Below are 22,286 nucleotides of genomic sequence, written 5' to 3'. Positions count from 1 at the left end.
ACATGATAATACAAAATGAGCTGCCCTTTTTTGCACCCTTTTGATGTCCTCCGTCAATCCCACCTGGTAAGGATCCCACACCGCGCAGCAATATTCTAACAGAGGACGAACGACTGTAGTGTAAGCTGTCTCTTTAGTGGACTTGTTGCATCTTCTAAGTGTCCTGCCAATGAAACGCAACCTTTGGCTCAACTTCCCCACAATATTATCTATGTGGTCTTTCCAACTGAAGTTGTTTGTGATTTTAACACCCGGGTACTTAGTTGAATTGACAGCCTTGAGAATTGTACTATTTATCGAGTAATCGAATTCCAACGGATTTCTTTTGGAACTCATGTGGATCACCTCACACTTTTCGTTATTTAGCGTCAACTGCCACCTGCCACACCATATAGCAGTCTTTTCTAAATCGCTTTGCAACTGATACTGGTCTTCGGATGACCTTACTAGACCGTAAATTACAGCATCATCTGCGAACAACCTAAGAGAACTGCTCAGATTGTCACCCAGGTCATTTATATAGATCAGGAACAGCAGAGGTCCCAGGACGCTTCCCTGGGGAACACGTAATATCACTTCAGTTTTACTCGATGATTTGCTGTCTATTACTACGAACTGCTACCTTGCTGACAGGAAATCACGAATCCAGTCGCACAACTGAGACGATACCCCATAGGCCCGCAGCTTGATTAGAAGTCGCTTGTGAGGAACGGTGTCAAAAGCTTTCCGGAAATCCAGAAGTACGGAATCAACCTGAGATCCCCTGTCGATAGCGGCCATTACTTCGTGCGAATAAAGAGCCAGCTGCATTGCACAAGAACAATGTTTTCTGAAACTGTGCTGATTACGTATCAATAGATCATTCCCTTCGAGGTGATTCATAATGTTTGAATACAGTACATTTGATTAAGAAGTGCATGATAAGCATAAGTTGTTGTATGAGTGCAACATAAGAATCTCTGATTTTCAGCCCAGAAGTTAATTTGCTCACTAATAGATGTGTTATGGATCTTACACATTTTTCTGAAAAAATATAAAAGCATGGAAACTCCTACTTACACAAAAATGTGGAATGGAGAGTAGCAAAAGCTTAAACATTATTTCATTACTGCCCTAAACTGTACTTAATTACATATAAAACAACAAAATTTTTTAAAAAAAATCTTTCTTTTCTTAGACAAGTTATGGGTATTTGTTCTTCATCATTAAGAAGCTGATAATTATGTATAGAATATAACAGGAATTCTGTACACCTGGGACCTTGACCAGTTTCATTGATTTCAACTGTTTCTCACAGCCACTGGCATTAATATCTATATCACTTATTTTTGTAAGGGATGAGAATGAAACTGGGGCAGTACTCGTGGATGTTCCTTTATAAAGAAGCAATTGAAAACAGAGCTCAGTGTTTACGTTTTTGCTTTGCTACCATCAATTTTGGTTTCTATTCCTTTAATATATAATAATATTCTGCCGAATGCAGCCCATACACTGCCAGTACAGTGCAAGTATATGATTTTGGTTTCTCTTCTCTCTCACCAACCCTTACCATACTTCGTCATTTTTCTACTAAAAGGACTCACGGTTCACCATATAATAATTCATATAGATGACATTATTTGTTGCCTAAGCTTTTCCTGTTGTAATGAGAATGAACCTTAGGCATTCTAAGCAGTTCATTATGTTGTTACAGGTGGTGATAACTAGACACATGCCACTACTGACTGCTGTCACTTTATGCTAGACAATACATCTTTGAAACCTGTCTGCTCTTCTCTGGATGAGTTCTTCCATGAGCATCTTGTTGAGGAATGGGTGGTGGGGTTGATGTAAAACTATTAAGGCCTGACCCTTTGTCTGCAACCTGATGAGAGCAGCATCATACACTGTAAAAACTTATCTCTACTTGCACCTCTTCCAGGAAATCGGTGTGGAGTTTCCTCATTGTCAAGTGCGTTACTGACTTTGACATGAATCAAGTGGTTAATGTGGACACAGAGGTGTAATAAAATAACTTAAAATTGTGCTATAACTTTGTCTTACCATCTTGTTCAGTCGTACAAAAGATTGGGCTGCTCAGTACCCCATCTCCTGCATTTGTGTAAGCCAGTAATCGCACTGAGTAATTTGTGAATTTTTGAAGTCCATGTAAATATGTTTCAAATCCAGTTGTTCTCTTTACTTCATTTCCAGTAGTTCGAGGCCCTGTAATTCATAAAATGTAAATGATTGTTTGAAATTACTATTGAAAAGGAAAGGAATATAAAAATTTTTGTTTTAAGTGTTTCTATGCCATTAGTAGCTCAACATAAATAAAAAAGGAACATTACAGAGTGTAGTGTTTTAGTCTGATATAATATCACAAATAAATTGACTAAGCAAATAAAGTGTGAATCTACTGAACCACCAGTTTATTAGCAAAAGAACATTAGAACTGATACTCTTCAGTTAACAAAGTCTTGCAAATTTTGCTTTAAAGATCCAGCCTGACAAAATTTTCATGTTCAGTTCATACGCACCTCAACACTTTTTCTTCTATTTCAGTGAAATAGCTAATTTTTGATAGAAAGCATAATTACTTATATTATTGAGGGTCATCATGGTGTTTTAATTATCACCTTGAAAATATCAAGTTGGACTATGAAAGTTGGCGATGCTGTTAGTCCTTTTTACACATTTACTCAATGTGGCCTTTTTTCCCAGTGATGGATGGCAGAGATCTTGGTCATAAAAATCTGCATTTTTGCTGTTCAGGAAGTGTTAATCACTTTGTCATCATTCTGAAAATACCTGCCATGCAATGGTTTCTTCATTTGAGGAAAGAGGAATACTCACTGGGTTCTGCGTCAGGAGAAAAAGTGTGGAGGATGAGGCAAAATTTAACTGTACAAAGAAGCTGCACATATGTCCTGTGTCTGAACCAGAATGAGCTGTCAAGAGATTTTGGTAGTATGCTTGTGTGATAGTTTTTACTTGCAGACATAATCTGTTAACACCACGCTATGGCACCCCCAAAGAAACACTGAGCATCATCTTTTCTGATGATGGCATTAGTCAGCACATCTTTCCACTGTTTATTTTCGTTTGTCTCAGGATATAGTCATTAGCCCAGCAATTGAACATTGTGATTAGGCAGTAAAAGAAGTTGTCTGTATAGGCCTGACAGAACTGCAACATTTCTATTGTTGCCTTGGTCCAGCAGGTTTTTTGAATGAGTGTGAGCAGGTGTGGAAACCAACTGACAGTAAACCTTGTCACAACCAAAATGTCACATGAGAAGTCTAAAACTAATCTATGACAGTTTTTTCACTTTTTTGCTATTGCTTCAATTGAGAAATACTGGTCTTTGAATACCATGGCCTTTACTTCTCTTGTGGTTCCTCATTCTTCACAGAGAGATGGTCTGCCGCTTTATTCTTCATCATTAAGGATTGTTTGACCACACAGGAAGCATCTGTGCTACCTAAGAACTGTGTTGTATAATGGTGCATTGGTGCCATACACTTCCACCAACTCTGCATGGATTTTTGCAGGTTTCTTGCCGTTCATATGCAGAAAACAAACTACCAAACAATACTTTGCTCAATAAATGGGTGCACCGCTTTGTTTTGGTTCTTTCAGGATGGGGCTAGATGGGTGAGGACAATGGCTAATGAAGGTTGAGGCCAGCAGGGTTACAGGAATGTAGGATATATTCCAGGGTGAGTTCCCATCTGTGCAGTTCAGAAAAGCTGGTGTTGGTGAGAAGAATCCATGCTGCCAAACAAGACATCCTTCATTTCAATGACTGCTTCACAGTCTGTTACATATGGATCCTTCCCACCTACATCAGCTTGTTTGAGCTGCATAGGTGGGAACTCTCCTTGCAATATATCCTATGTTCCTATAACCCTCCTGGCCTTAACCTTTGTTAGTAATTGTTCTTACCCTTCTAGCTCCTTCCCCGTTCACATTCCAGCACTACACAGCCATCTATTCCACCAACACAACCAGTCTTTTTACTTCTCTCCTTTTGCAATCTTCCTCCTCTCCCCCCTCCCCCCTCTCCACTGCCATCCATCTAACTTCTTGACTGCACTTAGCTGCCCCACTCTCCACATCATCCCTGCACACTCCCAGCAGCACTTTACTGACCCCAAGCCCTGTTCTGCTATCTCTCCCCTGCTATCCTTCCCACTCCTATCCCTCCCCATCCCTCTTCCCATCCCAGTCTCCTCCTTACCCTTCTTGGTTGCCTCTCCCTTAATGCTCTGCTGCTTGCAGTCTGGTTCTAGCTGCCAGAGGTGTGTGTGTGTGTGTGTGTGTGTGTGTGTGTGTGTGTGTGTGTGTTGTCTACTTTCGACCGAGGTCTTGTTTACCGAAAGCTAACTTTTTGACAGTCTTTTTTCTTGTGCCTTTCTGTGACTCAGCATCTCTGCTATGTGGTGAGTAGCATCTATCCTTTTCATTATAATGTTACATTCCAACCTGGATTTTCCGTTATTTGTACTGTTGATTGTCCTATACACCACTCAGCATCACAATGGGATAATGTGACTTGTGCCACATACGATCCCAGTATTTTTCATATCAACAAAGGTATCCTTCCTGACGAAAGCTGTAAGTTGTCCATCACATACTGATTATAAGCAACATGTTGCCTGCCTGAAGTGACCTTGTTCTCAGATTCCTTTATCAACTGAGATAATATGCATATATTCCTTGTTGTCTGTGTGAGAGACTGATAAATCTATGCAGCACAATGGGAATACTGAAAAGGCATGCAGCTTACACTGTAAATCAACATTTTAGTTGTAAATGTTTCTCAAGAAAATTAATGTTGATAATTCTCTCTACCACTATGCTTTGAAGTCAGTTAATGGTTTATATTATATACAAGGATTACCTGGAAAGTAACCTCTGTTTTTGTGTAACATGAAACTAATAGAGTGAATGGAACAGTCCAAGTCACTACACGTAGTGATGCAGCAGGGTTGTGGCTTAGAGTTGCAGTATTAAGAGAGTCAAATTGCTTCTTATTCAACTATAGTAGTGATTAAAAATGAACATTTAAAAATGAACAATGCAACTTAAAATCCCACAGATGTGAAATATGCTCTGTAGTTTTGTTTTTAGTGGCACTCTGTAGTTTTGTTTTTAGTGGCAAGAAGGTTTGTTCTTGCAGCATGATAGAATTAAACTGGTTGCATCAGGAGCCAACTGTGCACAAACTCCTCCATGCCCTCATCATCTTCAAATTGGTGGCTTCTTAGATCTTCTTTAAGCTGTCCAGACAAATGGAAATCACAGGGAGATGGGTCCAGGCTGTAAGGAGGATGATCAAAGCATTTCCTGTAGTTTGAAAACTGTTGAGAACTACAGTATGGGGCCTGGCATTGTTGTCAAGGAAGATGACCTGTTGAATTGGTTGGTCTCCTTTTGAGATGATATGCATCCCTCATCTTCTTCAACAGTTCACAGTAGTACACAGCATTCATTGTGTTATCTCATCAAAAACATCAATAAGCAAAATGCCTCACTGGTTGAAAAAAATTATTGAAAGAACCTTGCCAAATGACAGTCAAGTCTTGTCTTTCACTGAGGCTCCCTCCCTTATCTGTTGCCACTCCTTACTGGCTTTTTGGATTTGGGAGTGTAGCAGTGGACACATGTTTTGTTGCAGGTGACTGTCCAACTCAAAACTGCATCACCTTCTTTTCCAGACCCTGCTGTAAGCCTCTAATAGACCACCAAAGGTCTCAACTTCTGATTTTTGGTCACCTGGAAAACACTTTACAGAACTGTAGGCCATTTTTGATAATCACTTGACAACTCACATAACTTATTCTAACCTGTTCTGCAATTTATGATACTCTTGCCCATCGACTGCCTTCGAGAATGCCTTGAACTGCTGGTCCAAGGATGGTGATCATGTTGCTGATTTTCTACACTTTCTTGTCCTCCCTTGAACTCTTTATTCCAGGCAAACACATATGTCCTTGACAATGTTTGATCACCAAACTGTGCAGTCAATCTCTGGAAAATTTCTGCCACTTTAACTCCTTCACAAGCAAGAAATTTCATAATTATGCATTGCGTATTGCAGCGGTGCACCTGTTGCTCTGACCTCATGAGTGTTATTGATGGAGCTGTTGGAAGTATGTAATGGCCAGCTTTCCCCACTCCTAATGGCCCTACCCAATAACAGAAGAAGCACAGGTCCAGTCCTACCAACTGTTGATGCTCAGGAACAAAAATTCCATTTATATTTGATTCATCTTCATGTACTAGTGGTGGTGTTTACTTACGAGTGGAAGAGTTAATGTTCATAACAATGCTTGACTATGTACTACTTGGAAAACACAAGAATTGTTGCATCGCTTCAAATAGGATATTTTTGAACATCCGCCTAACAGACCCCACTTAGCTCCAACTCTTTTCCAGCTTTTCATGCACATGAAAAAATGGCTTGGCTCCCAACATTATAACCCGTAAAAACATCATGATGCTGTCATAGGCTGGCTGCAATCTCAGACAGCAGAATTCAGAGGGATTTTGTCATGTTGTTAAGAGATTTGATATTTGCTTAAATCTAAATGGTGAAAATTTAAGACACATTATAGAAAAGTGTAGTCTTAAGATATTCTAATAAATTTTCTTTAACTTTCCAAATCACTTTCCAGATACCCATCATCACAACAAAATAATCTGTTTTTCTCACTGGAGTCAGAAATAACTGGTCTGTAGATGAGTTTGTAGCCTCGGATAATGCCTCCATGCTGTTGTGCAGGAGGGGGTGACCAACTGATTTTCATACTTTGTGATGACAAAGGATAACACGCCATTTCCTGTGGTGCTGCCTCTGGAACTGCAAAAAGAAATAACCATGATATATACTTCCAAATTTTCACTCAAAAGAAAAGAAATTTAAAATTATGTATGCAAAACAAAACTGTTTGATAGCAAACCTCATGACTGGTCAGAGGGAAAGACTGTGTTTTGTATACATGCACTTTTGATTATTCCTTGAATGCTTGCTACCACACCCATCATATCAAATCTTTAAAATTTCGAAAAGTTTTTATTAACAAATCTGTCAATGGTTGCAGTACTCTTATTTGGCAACTAAATTCAAACCTTAGAGGTTCTTTAGTAAATAAAATCAAACTGCTAAGAGGCACATGTGGATTGTGACATTCATTCTGCAAACATTTTATACAGTGTGTGTTGCCACTTTCATATGCAGCCTCAGTAAGCCAGGCTTGAAAATGAACCCCTATGGTTTACAACTAGTCACCAAATAAAAGTCCTGCAACTGTTGGAAGATTCATTAATAAACACTTTATGAAATTTAATTTAATAAAGTTGCTGATTTCCTGTCAACAAACTGCTGAAGCAGAAACAAAAGTCTTTAAAAAATACAAGGGGAATCAAAAAGTTTCTGTTTGAGGGCATTTTCACAACGTATATGTAACACAGTACAACTCTGATGGGGTAAATAAGCATCAAAATGTAGGCAAGGGATTAGTGTGGCATTCGTGTCTTTTTGGCATGCATGTGGTAAGAGTGGAAACGCAAACTACGGTAACGTTATTATCAAATGTGTCCAAGCAGGACCAATGTGCTGCTATCTTTTTCTTGGCTGCTGAAGAACAAACACTGATACACATCTACCAGAGAGTGAGAATGTGTGTGGGGCAGCATGTCTTTGAAAAACCACCACTGGGGGATGGTGCGCTAAGTTCTGTGCTGGTTGCAACTTAGTTTAGGAAAGAAATTCAACAGCACAATTCTAGCACATTGGATCACCAATCACAGCTATCAATTATAAATTTTCACCAATCACCAGAAATTTTATCTCCACCAAGTTGTATCTCAGTCCTAGGTAATTGCATTGATGAACTAAAGTCACCCAACCCAATTGACATAATCTGCCTCTCTGAACACCATGTGACCACTGGTATAGGAACTAGGCCTAAGCACAATGAGAAACTCAGACAGGAGAGTACTGCAAATGTTAGAATAAGGAAAGGTTCTCATAAAAGTATAATTAAAAATAATGTAAGTATATTTCATCAAAATATTGGGAGTTTAAAGAATAAAGTAGATGAGCTTCTGGTTTGTTTGGAAGATTTAGAAGCTGAGAATGAAATAGATATACTATGCCTGTCTGAGCATCACATTGTTACTGATATGGATAAGGTAAATGTAAGTGGTTATAAGCTCTCTGCACATGTAATGAGAGAAAATATGGAGAAAGGAGGAGTTGCCATATATGTCGAAAGTTATCATTGTGCAAAAAGTATAGAAACAAAAAAGTTTTGTGTAGAGAAACATATAGAAGCATGTGCCTGTGAGCTTAAATTAAATAAAGGCACATTTATAATTGTAACTGTATATAGGTCCCCATCAGGAAATTTTCATCTATTTCTGAAAAATTTGGACTCCTTGTTGTGCTATCTGTCAGACAGGGGGAAGCAAATTATTATTTGTGGGGACTTCAATGTAGATTCTCTGAAAGAGGGTAATAGGAAAAATGACCTTGAAGTATTACTCGGTTCTTTCAATTTGACACCCGTTATTGATTTTCCTACTCGGGTGGTAAAGGATAGCAGCTCACTGATAGATAACTTCTTTATAGACCAAGATAAGTTTAACCAGATAAATGCTCAGCCTGTTGAGAATGGTCTTTCTGATCATGGTGCACAGCTAGTTACAATATATGACATAGCTCCATTCAGCAATACTAAACAGTCCTTCAAAGTAGTACGTTCAGTCAACAATTTAACAATTGCAAATTTCAGGGAAAGCCTACAGCAGTTAGACTGGGATGAGGTGTACCGTGAACCTGATGCCAATTTAAAATATAATTTATTTCATGACATTTTTGTAAATGCATTTGAAAACTGCTTCCCCAAGAAAATAGTTAAATATACTCGTAAGAAACCTTGTAACAAACCATGGCTTACTAAGGGTATAAAAATATCTTGTAACCGGAAAAGGGAAATGTATCTGACAGCAAGAAAGAGTAGTGACCCAGAAACTATAAAAAATTATAAAAACTACTGTGTTATATTAAGAAAAGTTATTAAAAAATCCAGGAGTATGTGTATCATGTCTGAAATCAGCAACTCTGATAATAAAATTAAAACAATTTGGAATATTATTAAAAGAGAAACAGGTCAACCAAGAGCAGAGGAAGACAGTATTACCATCAAATTGAATGAAAACTTTACGAACAAAAAGTCAGAAGTTGAAAATATTTTTAATAATCATTTTCTAAATGTTGTGGATATAGTAGGATCCAGGTGTTCATTAGAAGATGCTAGGCTGTTAATGGAAGAGGCCATACCTATGCAATTTGATACAATTGAAATCTCACCCACTTCTCCCTCTGAAATTAGGAAAATAATAAACTTGCTTAAAAGCAAAAACTCACATGGAATTGATGGCATTTCCAGCAAAATACTAAAAGCTTGTTCTCAACAGATAAGTAAGATTCTCAGCCACCTGTGTAATAGCTCTCTGGAACAGGGCATTTTCCCTGATAGACTGAAATATGCTATTGTTATACCTTTGCATAAAAAGGGGGATAGATCTGATGTCAACAATTACCGTCCAATCTCCATTCTAACAGCTTTATCCAAAATTTTTGAGAAAGTAATGTATTCAAGAGTAGCTTCACATATCTGTAAAAATGAAGTACTAACAAAATGTCAGTTTGGTTTCCAGAAGGGTTTTTCAACAGAAAATGCCATATATGCTTTCACCAGTCAAATTTTGAATGATCTGAATAACCGAGCACCACCCATTGGGATTTTTTGTGATCTCTCAAAGGCTTTTGATTGTGTAAATCATGAAATTCTGCTAGACAAGCTCAAGTATTGTGGCATGAGTGGGACAGTGCACAAATGGTTTAATTCGTACCTAACTGGAAGAGTGCAGAAAGTTGAAATAAGTAGTTCTCGTAACATGCAAAGATCAGCACATTCCTCAAAGTGGTAGTATCAAAAGTCTGACAGATAACCAACAAGTATTTAAGAAGAAATTAAAAGAATTTCTGAATGACAACTCCTTCTACTCCATAGAGGAATTTTTAGATATAAATTAAGAAAAAAAAGAAAAAAAAACAAAAATATTAAAAAAAAATAAAAAATAAAAAAAAATAAAGAAAAACAAAAAAACACAAAAAATAAAATTGTTATATTAACTTAAGTATGTTGTTAAATTAACCTAATTATGTCATGTATTGGAAAATTCGACTCGTTCCACATCATTACGAAATATCGTATTCATGATCCATGGAACTAGAATTAATCTAATCTAATCTAATCTAATCTAGCACAAGAGGTCAGTCAATCTGGAAGACCAGCCTCATCTGTGGCTGTTTGTCTGTAACACTTGATGCATTTCATTGCTGCAGGAAACATATTCCTTGAGTGCATTTTTGCAAGTGACAAAAACTGGTGTGACAAGGGGTGCTGCTGCTTCCTGATAACACATGCCCCCTATCACAAATGTTGTAATGCACAAGTTATGCCACCTCAAGTGGGAGACACTCGAGCACCTGCTCAATAGTTCTGATCTCTCCCTTAAAAAAGCCTTGAATGGTTGACAATTCCTTTTGGATGAGGATAGGCAGCAGGCAGTTTCAGACTTCTTCATGTGGCAGGACATGTTTTACCAAATGGATATCTTCAGTCTGCTGCATCAGTGGGATGATTGCCTCAATGCTCAAGACAATTTTGTCTGATTGGCATACTGATTCTGGACTGTATGACCTCCAAACAGAAACTTTTTGATTGCCCCTTATAAATTGGATGATCTTAGCGCGTTCTGTTAGATGTAAACAAAAAGGTCTGTATTATGTATCAATGAATATTGGCTAAGAGCAAACAATTACAGTTGTATGTACCATCTGGCTTTGAGTTATTTACAGGTTTCTGCAGATGAACATGAAGCAGAAGAGAAGCCTTGATATTATATTATTATTGGTATAGATCTATAAGATACTCTCCTCATTGTTGATAATTGCTGCATACATAATATATTGAAAGCAACTGAGGCCCTCCACAAACATAACACTTACATCATATTTTCTTGTACAGGGTATATCAAAAAGAATCATCCAATTTGGCATGTCTATATTTCTGAATCTAATAAACATATGCAATGAATTTTGCTTTCTGATGAATGTGAAACTCAAAAAGTTTTTTTCATACGTGTTCAATATGCCCCCCATGAGATGCACGGCAGATAACAATGTGGTATTCAAATTTTTCCCATATAGCAGTGAGCATGTCCCGAGTTACAGCTGCCATTATGTGATGTGTCAGTCCATTTATTGTTGTTGGTAATGGAAGCACATAAGTAGTCTTTTATAAACCCCCACAAGAAATAATCAAATATAGTCAGGCCCGGTGACCTTGGAGGCCAGTAATGTCAGGTTGAATCATTTGGTCCCATGCAACCGATCCATCATTCAGTAATCCTTTGATTTAAAAATTCCCACACTTCCAGATGCCAGTGTGGTGGTGCCCCATCCTGTTGGTAAATGAAGTTGTTCAAATCAGTCTCCAACTGTGCGAAAAGAAAGTTCGCTAGCATATCGAGATATGTGCTTCGTATAATAGTGTTCTTGGCAAAGCAAAATGGACCGTATACCTTTTTGAATGAAACTGCACAAAATACATTAACCCTTTTAGTGCCAAATATGATCCGATCGTGATCCAGATTTTCGGCGAAAAATGCCAGTAACGATCTGATCGTGATGCCTTTCTCATTCATTTTTTCCGCGCTTGAAGGCAAAGTTGTTAGTATTTCCTAGCGAATGAGAAAGGCATCACGATCAGATCGTTACTGGCATTTTTCGCTGAAAGTCTGGATCATGATCAGATCGTATTTGGCACTAAAAGGGTTAAATTTTGGAGAGGCCCTCTCACATTGTACAACTTCATGTGGTTGTTCTGTACCCCACAGTCTCACATTATGATGGTTCACCTTTCAATTTAAATGGAATATTGCCTTGTCACTAAACACCAAACATGGAAGAAAGCTGTCTTCCTCCATCTTGCCAAGAATGATATTACGGAACTTCACATGTTATTGTTTGCCACCTTCATGAAGAGCTTTCAGTAGCTGAATTTTGTATGGTTTCATGTTTAAACATCGGCACAGCATGCACAGACAGACATTGAGAGCATGTTGAGTTGTCGAGCTGCACGGAAAATTTCTGTGGACTCCTTGTGAAACTATGGAGGATGTGTTCAACACCTGTGTCAGACACTCAGGGATAGCTTGACAATTTGCCTTTACACAAACAACCTGTTTCTCAGATATGTTCATGCCATCATCTAATGCTCTGTGCTGTAAGAGGATCCACATCATACCTAGTACAAAAGTCAGGCTGAACAGTTATTACTGATCTGCACTGTGCAAAACATAGAACACAAAACACTTTCTGTTGTCCTGACGCCATTTTTCCTAGGACTGAAGTAGGCACAAACTGCTGCTACACAGTGGGAACCATGTAAAACTACACAGTTTGCTCTTTCCAACAGTACACTGTTCATTCACATATCTCAAATAACACAATAGTTATGATTTTTTTAAAATCAGATGATTCTTTTTGATATGGCCTGTATATCAATAGCATTGTGCAAGTTCACTTTATATGCAGATGATGCCACGTTTGTTAAGATCTAACAACATTAAAGCTTCAAAATACATGTCATCTTTGAGTGGCCAGTACTGGGTTTTAGAAGCTATGAACTGCATGTTGGTCATGAGGAAACTGTAAATGTTCCACTCAGTTTATAAATTATAGACGATGACAATGACTATGCTTCTACTAAACTACTTGGGATTCATCTTGAATCAAAATTAAAGTGGAAATGTTATTCTGAATATCTGTGGACAAAGATCGCAGATATTACATACTTATGAAATAAACTGAAGTACTGTGCTGGGAGTGAGAAAATTATTGCTCAATGCCAAGTATACCTTTCTCCACAACCACTTGTCATATGGAGTTTTCTTAAGAGCCTTATGGCCTGTATTTTGAAAAAACTGAAAATAGAAAGTGCTACATCCATGTTCATTCTAAATTGCTTAGCACACAGAGAAAAACCAACAAAATAATAAAGTTCAACAGCCTGTTCACCAACATGGCACATGCTAAAAACTGCAGGTTGATATCCCAGCATCCAGACTTAAGAAAACTCAAAGACAGTCACAAAATTTGTTTCGACAAAAAACACTTTATTTGAAAGAAAAATTTAAAATATTTTCAAAAGGTGATCATAAATAATAGTGTTGATTAATATATGTTGTGTCTGAATATGTAATGTCTGTTTTTGAAGAAATTATACTGTAATAATAATGGCCTATTATATACCACAATATTTTTTCATAATATATATAGGTATTTGTACCTGTATGTGTGTAACTAAGCAAAATGAAGACATCAATTGCATTTATATGCTTAAAGAAGGGTAGTAATAAATAATAGTTTACAGATGAAATTAACAGCTTCAGTAGTCTTGTGTATGACAATACTTTTGTCTGTTATCCATGACTGTTAAGTGAGGCAATGCTACACTGTGAAAACAGTTATAAACTATAAATGAGTTCTTTCTCTATTCTTTTACAGTTGTTAGAAATATCACTAACAGAGATAGAGAGAGAGAATGAGAGAGAGACAGAGAGAGAGAGAGAGAGAGAGAGAGAGAGAGAGAGAGTGTGAGAGAATAGAGCCAATACATTTATGGAATTTTTAAAATCATAGAGATCTCATGAAATCCACTTGGTTAGCCCAAGGACATGGTGAAGCATGCCGGCCGCAGATCCTCCTTGTGGGTTAATAATGGAGACTGGTGTGCCTGTCAGCTTGTGTGTGGTCTTTATACAGATTTCCACATCCATCTAGGTAAACATTAGGTTGGTTCCCCTGTCCCATATCAGATGCATACGTGCAAACACTTCGAAAAATGCTGTCCCATTTGACCATTTGATTACACTAGATGCAGGCACAAGGGGTACATGGAATCCTGCCTTGGACAGTAAAGAGAGGGAAGGGGGGCTGGGAATAATTTTAAAATGCCTTTGGTAGTGGCAAACCCATTATAATAATAGACTGTGTAGGGGTATGGTTGGTCCCTAGGAAACTGGAGATGAACCATATCAGTCCTGACCCAGAATTGGGTGGATAAAGGGCACCAGAAAGGAGGGAAGGATAGAGATCTCATGACTTTTAATCCTCTCAATTGGGTCTAATGAGGACAGAGGGCAAATAAAAATGTGGGAAGATAATGGACAAGAATGCTGTGGTAGAAAAGTTAAATGGTTTGCTTATTCCTTCACTTGGATTCAGTGAGAAAAATAAATATAAGTTAGCATGTACTCTAAAGGGAACCCTACATCATTAGATTCAATAACCTTGAAACAAATGTGAAAGATAAAGTATACTTAAGCAACTCCCATTCATAAAAATGGGAAAAAGACAATACTCTGCAAGATTTATACAAATGTAAGGGGCAGTCAAATGAACATGAGAAAGATGGAAAAAAAGTAAGCAAACTGTGTATTATTCTAAAAGTAATTGCCATAATTGTTAATACATTTATCCCACTGTGAGAGAAGAATGTCAATTCCTTCTAATTGAAGGTCTGAGAGACTTTGGCTGTTCACTTATGTAATAAAATGGAACACTTTCAGTCATCCTTTTGATGTTATGTATTGTACAGCTACCAGTTTTGGTGATTCAATAGGCCATCTTCAGGCCTTTATGCGTAAACGGTAATGAAAGTTTCATCAGCTGGCCAATCATGCAAATACAAGACAGAATAAGAATCAGGGAAAATATTATACAAGTGAATTTACAGTAATCATTTGTTACAACCTACAGATACATCAATTGTCACATACCTAAAATAGAATTATATGTGGTATACCATAATAAGTTTCCACTCCATGCAATGTACAAATGTACTATTTATTAATAAAATCATTAATTAAATATTTCACAATTAAATATTATTTTATTAATAAACACTACACACGTACAACGTATAGAGTGGGAAATCCTTATGGTATATTGTATATAATTCTATTTTAGGCATGTGACATTGGATGTACCTGTTAAATACGATTGTCAAACTGTCGAAAAAAAGGTACAACGTTCTCTTATTAACAGGGAGCCACAGCAGAAATTTGGTGAGTGTTTTACAGGACAAGTACAAAGATATCCAAGCAATAGGAATAGTGAAACCAGGTGCAAGTACGACATCTGTTACCGATGTCGACCTGCACGGAAACAAGAAAGAAGAGAATGAATACGTAGTGTGTATAGCTGGTGCCAATGACATTGCAAGAAATGAAGAATGAAATTGCCTAGCAAACCTGGAAAACTTCCTACAAGCAAATAAATCACGAAACACCATTATTACAACACTGCCTCACAGATATGATCTCATGTACAATTTGTGTGTAAATAAGTTGATTCGAAAAACAAACATTAAAATGAAACAAATGTGTGCTCATTTTGGCAAATGTAAAATATTAGATATAGGCAAAATGAAAAGAAGCCTACATTCCAGACATGGTATGCACCTAAATTTTGAAGGCAAAAAATTCTTGTGTGACAAAATAAGGGAAATTATCAATGAAAAAGACGATTTAAACAGAATTCTCAGTCACAAAGTAGACAATGATTTTTTTTTAGAGGAAAGCATAATAAATTAACCCTTGCATATCAGAATGTCCAGTATGTAACTAATAAAACAGAGCAGCTGAGTGTCTACCTAAACAAAACTAAGCCACACCTCTTCCTAGCGAGTGAACTGGGATGCAAGGAAGAGGAAGCATATGGTTACAGGCTAAAAAATTACAAACTTATAAACTTGTACTCCAGAAAGACACACAAAAGTGGTGGGGTAGGCATTTATAGTAGAAATGATGTAAAATGTGAAAAAGTTAAATGGATAGAATATCTGAGTACTGAAATGGTATTTGAGGTTGCAGCAGTAAACCTGAACTATGGAAACAACAGCCTTATTATAGCAGCACTGTATAGGTCACTTGGAAGTAACACAGAAGAGTTTTTAAATTGCCTAGAGGACTTGCTGGAGGGGACAGCAATGTATAAAAAACACTTGTTGCTTGTTGGTGGCATCAACATAGACTCATTAAATAATAGTGTTAACTATTTGCACTATATGGATGTATTACAGTGTTATAACTTTAAACAAATGAACTCAGAACCTACAAGAGTCACTGCAAATACGAAGACATGTATTGACCATGTTCTCACAAATGTAGGAAAAGAGAAAGTAAATGTAAACACCTTAGAAAACTACATTTGTGATCACAGAGACCTTACCATGGAAATTGATGTAGGGAACATAGATGTAACTGAAAGTGATACAGTGATATATAAAAGAAAATTTAATTATTCTAAACTTAAGATGGCGCTAGGGAATGAAAAATGGGAACCAGTGTACAATGTAACTGAAGTGAATGAAAAATGGGAATATTTCTATAAGTTGTTCAGTAACACTTTAAAAGAAACCTGTCCTTTGGTTAAAAAAGTAAATAATGCTGTAAACCATAAAGCCGAGAATCTCCCTTCTGAAATTATTGTACTGAGGGAGAAAATGAAAGATTGCTATATACTTTTTAGAGATACTAAACTACAATATTTCTCAACAAAATATAAACTGCTCAGAAAAACTTACAGAGAGTCCTTGACTAACCTAAAAGCACAGAAATATACCTCTGAAATAAGGAACTCTAGCTGTATCAGTAAAACTGCCTGGAAAATAATGCATAAAGAAAGTGGGAAACAGAATTCCTATGAACACAGCAACATAACATTAAAAGAAAATGGTGAAGAAATAAATGACCCAAAAGAAGTATGTGGGAAACTTATACAAAAGTTCAGTACAGTTGGTACAAATGAAGGTCATGTCAAGCCACAAAATTTTAGTCTTGGAAAATCTAGCCAGTCCTTTTATATCCACGGCATTACTGAGAGGGATGTCCTAGCAATCATATCAGCACTTCAACCACAAATGTCTTGTGGCTGGGATGACATTTCACCTAAACTGCTAAAGGAATGCAGGGATGAATTAGTGAAACACCTGACTCACTTGATAAATACCTCCCTCAGAAATGGAGTATTCCCTGACTTTTTGAAAATTACTGAAATTATACCAGTGCATAAAAAGGGCTTAAAAACTGACACTAAAAACTACAGGCCAATATCATTAACCTCAGAACTAGGCAAATTGTTAGAGCTAGCAATACTAAACCAAGTTGAATCATATTTCACCAAACACAATCTGTTAAACAACCTACAACATGGATTTAGAAAAGGGAGGTCTACTACAACAGCAGTAGCAACTTTTATACATGAAATATTAAATAATCTGGACAAAAGTGACAAGGCAATAGGCACTTTCCTAGATTTGAGTAAAGCCTTTGATACTGTGGATCATACCATTCTACTGTGTAAGCTAGAAGAGTACGGGTTGAGAGGACTAGCCTTGAAACTACTTACCTCCTATTTGAAAGACAGGAAACAGTGTGTAAAGCTAACTTATCAAAATAATGAGCAGCTCCTAACAACCAAATCAAACTTCAGGACACTTCAATGAGGTGTGCCTCAAGGAAGCATACTAGGGCCTTTTCTGTTCCTTGTATACGTAAATAAATTATTTGAACCCCAAAATTGCATGGTTGTAAGCTATGCCAATGACATATCCTTCATCAGCTGTGGCAGTGATATGCAGTCTGCAGCTAACAGTACTGAGATCAGTTTCAATACTCTGTCTGCATACCTTACAGCAAACAAGCTTCTTCTAAATAAAGACAAAATGGTAATAATGAAGTTCATCCACAGTTATAATGCTGCCATAACTGATACTGTATTTTCATCCCCATTGGGTCTTGCATATGCAAATTCACATAAATTTTTGGGCATCATTGTTGATGAACACTCATCATGGAAAGACCATGTAGATCATATTTGCAAGAAAATCAGTAGAAATGCGTATCTACTGAAACGGGTCTCGGCCTGCTTGGACCATGATACTTTAAGGCAAATATATTTTGGGTTAATTCATCCGCACCTTCATTATGGTATTGAGATATGGGGTGGAGCATCAGCAGTTCGTATAAATAGACTTTTTAGATTACAAAAAAAGGCAGTAAGAATGGTAGCCAAGGTAAAGAAGAGAGAGCCTTGTAGAGACATCTTTAGAACATATAAAATTCTTTAAAATTCTTGCGGTGTACTCCATGAATATACTGCAGACAGTCATGTCCATGAAATGAAATCCTGAATTTAATATGAGAAACAGTAATGTACACAACTATGATACATGGGGAAGGGAAAATTTTCATAGAATTGTGACCAATAAAAAGGCAATGGACCACAGCCCACACAGAATGGGAGCAATTTTCTACACTGCACTACCCTGTGAACTCAAGAAAGTAAATCTAAATATGCTAAAGAGTAGACTGAAGCAATTATTAATAGAGAAGTGTTGTTACTCTAAAGAGGACTTAAAGTTGTAGTGCCATCTTGGAAACCAGTGTATATAGACAATGTCTCCGATATATCAGTGGTATGAAAGAATGTAATTATACACTGTATTATGTGTACTGCACTATTATAAATATAAGCTAGATTGTGTTACACTATACAGGAATGTACTTTTAGTGCCCATTTGGAAAATAATGTGTACAGACATGTGTCTGATCCATATGTTGTTATGAAAGAATGTAAATATTTTATATCTAAAAACAAAGATGATGTGACTTACCAAATGAAAGTACTGGCAGGTCGACAGACACACAAACAAACACAAACATACACACAAAATTCAAGCTTTCACAACAAACTGTTGCCTCATCAGGAAAGAGGGAAGGAGAGGGAAAGACGAAAGGATGTGGGTTTTAAGGGAGAGGGTAAGGAGTCATTCCAATCCCGGGAGCAGAAAGACTTACCTTAGGGGAAAAAAAGGATGGGTATACACTCACACACACACACACACATATCCATCCACACATATACAGACACAAGCAGACATATATTATTGGTCTTTAAATATGTCATTTGGTAAGTCGCATCATCTTTGTTTTTAGATATATTTTTCCTACGTGGAATGTTTCCCTCTATTATAACCAATGTAAATATTTTACTGTATATGTGTAATGTAATCTAAATTTTCCTGACAATGTCTGAAAATAAATAAAATAAATAAATAAATAAATGATTACTGTAAATTCACTTCTATAGTATTGTCTTTGATTCTTATTTTATTTTTAATCTGTCTTTGTATTGCATGGTTAGTAAGTTGATAATGCTATCAATACTGTTTACCGGTATGCATACAAGCCTGAAGAGTGTGTATTGAATCACCAAAACTGGAAGCTGTATAATAAATAACACCAAAAAGATGGCTGCAGGCATTCAATTTTTTACATTCATGGAAAAATGTTTGCTGTTGCCTATGGAACCATGATTGTACCGAGGCATGCACCTCTTTGTCCAAAGCAAACTGACAGCCAGAAATGTCTTTCTTAAGGGCTCCAAAAACATGGAAATTGCTTGGTGAGAGATTGAGACTGTATGGAGGATATGTATAGGCTTGCTAGTGAAACTTCTACAGCATAGTTGAAAGACCTTGGCAACATGTGGCCAGGCATTATGCTGCAATAGAATGATGCTGTCCGTAAACATTCCTGGGCATTTGGACATGATGGCACGCTTAAGCAGAGATTAATACTGGCCAATAGAGCCTATTTTGCCCTAACAAGACTTCTATCCTCAAGGCTCCTGACTCGTACCACGAAATTAACTACGTATAAATCACTTATACGACCAGTGCTTACATATGCCTCTGAAGCCTGGACATTAACAGCTAAAGATATTGAAACACTGGATGCATTTGAAAGAAAGGTACTTAGATGAATTATCGGCCCAATCTGTGAAAGAGGAAGATGGAGGAGGAGATACAACCATGAGTTGTATACCATATACAAAGACCAACCCATCAGAAGGATAGTGAAATCATCCAGACTGAGGAGGGCGGGGCATGTGGCTCGCATGAATGATACAGAAGTACCAAAAAGAATATTACAAGGAAAGGCAGGAGGGCAGAGAGGATGTGGTCAACCAAGAGCCAGATGGGAAGATGGAGTAATCGAAGATCTTAGGAAGATGGGCTACAGAAACTGGAGAGTATCGGCAAAGGACAGAGAGAGATGGAAGGAAATTGTAGAAGAGGCCAAGGCTCATCATGAGCTGTAGAGCCAAGAAAGAAGAAGAGAGGCACACTTCAGTTAATGTATAATGGTAAATGTATACTTTGCAAAAACTGAAATGCATCATCAACTCCAAACACACAGGAATGACACACAGCATCATTCTGTTGCAAGATAATACTTGCCCACATACTGCCAGGGTTGTTTTGACTATGATACAGATGTTTCACTGAGAAGCCCTTACATTTCTTCCTTACAGTCCCAATCTCTTCCCATGAAGTTTCTATATTTTTGCAGCCCTTAGAAAGACATTCACACCCATCAATTTGCTTTGGATGAAGAGGTGCCTGCCTGGGTACAGCTATGGTTATGTAGGTAGTTGCAAACATTTTTTTCCATCTTGTTTTCGTTTGACTGGCCTTTACATCTGAGCAAGTAACTGCTGCAACAACACCTATCAGTGCAGACTTCACAACCTTGGTGAGGTGGGTGAGCTAGCTGCCTATGAAATCCTTTTGTTGTTGTTGTTGTGGTCTTCAGTTCACAGACTGATTTGATGCAGCTCTCCATGCTACTCTATCTGGTGCAAGCTTCTTCATATCTGAGTAACTACTGCAATGTACATCCTTCTGAATCTGCTCAGAATGTGTCCTACCAACTGATCCCTTCTTCTAGTCAAATTGTGTCACAAATTTCTCTTCTCCCCCCAATTCTATTCAGTACCTCCTCATTAGTTATGTGATCTACCCATCGAATCTTCAGCATTCTTCTGTAGCACCACATTTTGAAAGCTTCTATTCTCTTCTTGTCTAAAGTACTTATCATCCACGTTTCATTTCCGTACATAGCTACACTCCATGCAAATACTTTCAGGAAGGACTTCCTGATGCTTAAATCTATACTCAACGTTAACAAATTTCTCTTTTTCTGAAACACTTTCCTTGCCATTGCCAGTCCACATTTTATATCCTCTCTACTTTGGCCATTATCAGTTATTTTGCTTCCCAAATAGCAAAACTCATCCACTACTTTAAGTGTCTCATTTCCTAATCTAATTCCCTCAGCATCACCTGATTTAATCCAACTACATTCCATTATCCTCATTTTGCTCTTATCGATGTTCATCTTATATCCTCCTTTCAAGACACTGTTCATTCCGTTCAACTGATCATCCAAGTCCTTTGCTGTGTCTGGCAGAATTACAATGTCGTTGGCAAACCTCAAAGATTTTATTTCTTCTCCATGGATTTTAAATCCTACTCCACATTTTTCTTTCGTTTCCTTTACTGCTGCTGTGGCTGGAAAATTGCCAGAAGTGCATGGTGCAAGGTCCCTGTCTGCTACTGTGGAAAGTTGAATTTTCTCATCCAGTGCTGCCTTGGTTCCCAATGTAACTGAAGGTAGGGCCCTGTCACAACTCAGTTGGGTAGAGCCACTATAAATACTCGCCAGTCAGATCATAGCACTATCTTGTATTCAACTACTACTGACACTGACACATACCTCTAAGCCAGTCAGTGGACCCATGTTGGTTAAACAGCTTTAGCTACATGTAGCCACTTCACCTGACAGCTACTAGTCTATGAGTCGCTGTTAGCCCTGATGATTCTAGGGCTCGAACCAGAGCCACAAAGAAGGGGCCACCTCCAGGGTGATAAGTCCAGTCTCTGGGCATCTCCAACACGTCTTATGTTTGGGACCTGTACACCAGCACATCTGACTGACCACCAGAGCAGCTGACTGTCCACAAACATATACAACTGCTTCCTGTTGACACCTGACATCAAGTTCTCATTCGCAAGTCTGCTACCAGCCATGGCCACTTTGTTGTGACAGCCTTCTCATGTGGTGCCGAAGTGCAGCCACAGCCAAACATGCCATCTTGTGCTATGCTAAGGTAGCCACTGCTGCCTGGGTGTCTACATGTGTGATCGAGACACTGCCATCAACTATCATACAAATGTCTTACTGAATAAACAATGTATATCCTAATTGAGCTCTTCTAGTTCCATACTGGTACTATGTGACCCAGCATCCTG

General features: G+C 37.7%; 1 protein-coding gene across 1 annotated transcript in view; it reads right to left on the bottom strand.

Annotated features, from left to right (window-relative positions):
* Window positions 1-22,286, bottom strand: part of LOC124598405 (Down syndrome cell adhesion molecule-like protein Dscam2) — a 701,156-nt gene that overhangs the window by 151,477 nt on the left and 527,393 nt on the right. The window contains exons 23-24 of the mRNA XM_047135998.1: window positions 6,701-6,847; window positions 2,044-2,205 (exon numbers count right to left, since the gene is read on the bottom strand). Coding sequence (XP_046991954.1) covers window positions 2,044-2,205; window positions 6,701-6,847 — 309 coding nt within the window. The remainder of the gene's footprint in view (window positions 1-2,043; window positions 2,206-6,700; window positions 6,848-22,286) is intronic.

The sequence above is a fragment of the Schistocerca americana genome, chromosome 1 (genome assembly GCF_021461395.2).
Source record: "Schistocerca americana isolate TAMUIC-IGC-003095 chromosome 1, iqSchAmer2.1, whole genome shotgun sequence".
Lineage (NCBI taxonomy): Eukaryota > Metazoa > Arthropoda > Insecta > Orthoptera > Acrididae > Schistocerca > Schistocerca americana.
Note: the sequence above shows the minus strand (reverse complement) of the source record. Positions and strands in the feature narration are given on the sequence as shown.